The 2500-nt window shown below is 29.9% G+C and overlaps 1 protein-coding gene across 1 annotated transcript in view; it reads right to left on the bottom strand.

The window, feature by feature from the left end:
* Positions 1–500: 500 nt before the first annotated feature.
* The window catches only part of LOC119575079 (peroxisomal targeting signal 2 receptor-like), an 8842-nt gene continuing 6842 nt past the window's right edge, over positions 501–2500 (bottom strand). Inside the window, exons 7-8 of the mRNA XM_037922467.1 lie at positions 2075–2160; positions 501–1365 (exon numbers count right to left, since the gene is read on the bottom strand). Coding sequence (XP_037778395.1) covers positions 1173–1365; positions 2075–2160 — 279 coding nt within the window. The 3' untranslated portion in view covers positions 501–1172. The remainder of the gene's footprint in view (positions 1366–2074; positions 2161–2500) is intronic.

A 2500-nucleotide genomic window follows, 5' to 3' on the forward strand; every position in this document is an offset into this window, starting at 1 on the left:
ACTTTGAATAAAAATGAGAGAAATGATGAAGGATAAAAAAAATAAATGGGGACTAAACAGTAAAACTCTCCATCAAAGCAAATCTAGGAAAACAAAACTAGTGAAAAAGAAAGGGAACATACAACCTATAATTATTCAATTCATTTGTTGCCAACTGTAAATTTTTATGAAGTAATTTTATTAATATTCATAATTTCAAATATACTTTTCCTTTTGTGTCTACTTTGTACTAATACAGTATTCCTATTAAGTAAATATCAACACAAACTACTTATAATTTGATAATCAATAGTTGTACTCAGACATTTGATGATCAATATTTGCATTCATATATTCTCTGTCATATAAAGCATATTTCAAAACAATATAAGTATCTTCTTCACTACCCCTATTCTCTAAACACAAGAGATTTACAAACTAATAAATCTTGAAAACTCTGGTCCTTAGTATTTCTTCTATGGTAAGAGAGATTTTTATTTTAACAAGTTAAGCAACTAAACTGAAATCTTATATTTGAAAATGACACTATGAAATACCATTTTCTTGTCATTTGATTTGATGGAATTCTAATAGTTTGCACATAGATGGCTTAGAGGATATCACTGTGATGTCTTAGGCAATTTTCCTGATGGTGCCTATTTGCTTTTATAACACAAAATTTATTTTCTAATTCTTACATAATTATATTTTCATACCTTTTTCCACCAGGTCACTGAATAACCATATACTGCATAGGCAGCTTGTCTAACTATGTTTAGACTATTAGGAGGAAAAAACACCCATTTACATTTACAGATTTTTTTGTGTTTATCTCATTAATCTTTATGGTCTGCTTGGTAAGAATTGCTTACCATCATTAATAATATTTGAGGCTAAAACCACATTTTGTTCTTGTTCCTTTTTCCTAATAGAGGAAAAATATTTGTGCTTTAAGATACTATCAGACTCGGTCGGCATTCTACAAACCGGATGCTGGTGCTCTTACTGACATATCTGGAAGCATTTCATACAAACTTGTCTTACTCTCTATTGGATAATTAACAATAGAAAATCAGAAGTAGAAATATATAACAAATCTCCTTCAGTAACTCTAAACATCTTTTAACAATTGCACAATTTCTTACTACTGAATAAGAAACTATCCTTTCAGTGCACTCCACAAAATGGAATGATTAAGTTGCACCTCCATATGTAGGTGGTTCTGATTTCCCAGGTTTAAAAATATGGTATATACCAACTGACTGATCCCAAGCACAGTCTGCTAGTAATCCTTCAACATGGTTTGAAAAATCTAGACCATAGACAAATTCACTGTGGGTTTCCAAAACAGATAAGCTGGGGTTTGGTAGTGAATGGTCCCATATTCTGAAATATGAAAAATTATAAATTAGATGCTCAGTATGGTAACATCAGAGGTTCCTCCCTTAAAAAGTCAAATGACTAGTTAATAAGAAATTATGCATACACATACAAAAAAGATATTTTTAATATTACTAGCAGATGTAGGTATACCTGATGAACAAAAATGAAGCTGATGTCTCAAAACAATTTTAAATATAACTGTTTATCCATATATCTAATATCAAATTCTTTCTCGATTTCTAATTACTTTAAAATATCTAAAAACTAAAACCAATAACAATAACAACCAATCTCAATGATAATTTGAAACTGCTAGCTTCCTATATTACTCTCAGTTTGCCAGTTAAGAGAGGGTAAACTTTAACTGGAACTGAACAAGATTAATGCAAAATTAACAAGGAAGTCATTTCCACAGGAGACACCAAAACAGTTTTGAAAGGAAATACAAAAAGCAAATATTTTTTCAACATGTGTATAGGGGCTTTAGATGTGAACATTTTATAACACTAAATGATGTTTCATTACAATAGCCCAATTCCCATATTCCTTTATGATTAATAACAAACTACTTTATGGCACACAGTTTTCTTCCATCTGTTATTGGTTGACATTAATCCATCAATAAACACATTATATAAATCATCCTTTTATACAAAGAGAACTAATTCATACTTGCACCATCTGTTCTATACAGAAGCTAAAAGAGACTTACCTTGTTGTTAAGTCATAGGATACTGAAGCTAGCTGGGTTTCAGCAAATGGAAAATATTTAATTCTGCGTACAGGATACCCATGACCCTGAAAACATGATATTCATTATTTCATATTCTTAATATATGAGCTCTATATATTCTCATTTAAAAGGGGATTAATGCACTTTAAAAAATACAATTACATTATATCACCACTTGGAATATGTTTCACTTATAAAGAAAATTCTAAAAATAAGCAAAATCATAGAAAATAAAGAAACAGCAATGAAAAAATATTGTCCCAGGAATTTTACAGCTTTACATACATCACAGACTGAGATTATTAATATGAGAGGGCAAGTTGCCCAAAGGAACTGGACTGAAATGTTCCTAACAGCATTATACTCTAATGTTATAAGACAAGTAGTTTTTTTTCTAGTAATCTT

This window comes from Penaeus monodon, chromosome 7 (assembly GCF_015228065.2).
Source record: "Penaeus monodon isolate SGIC_2016 chromosome 7, NSTDA_Pmon_1, whole genome shotgun sequence".
Taxonomy (NCBI): domain Eukaryota; kingdom Metazoa; phylum Arthropoda; class Malacostraca; order Decapoda; family Penaeidae; genus Penaeus; species Penaeus monodon.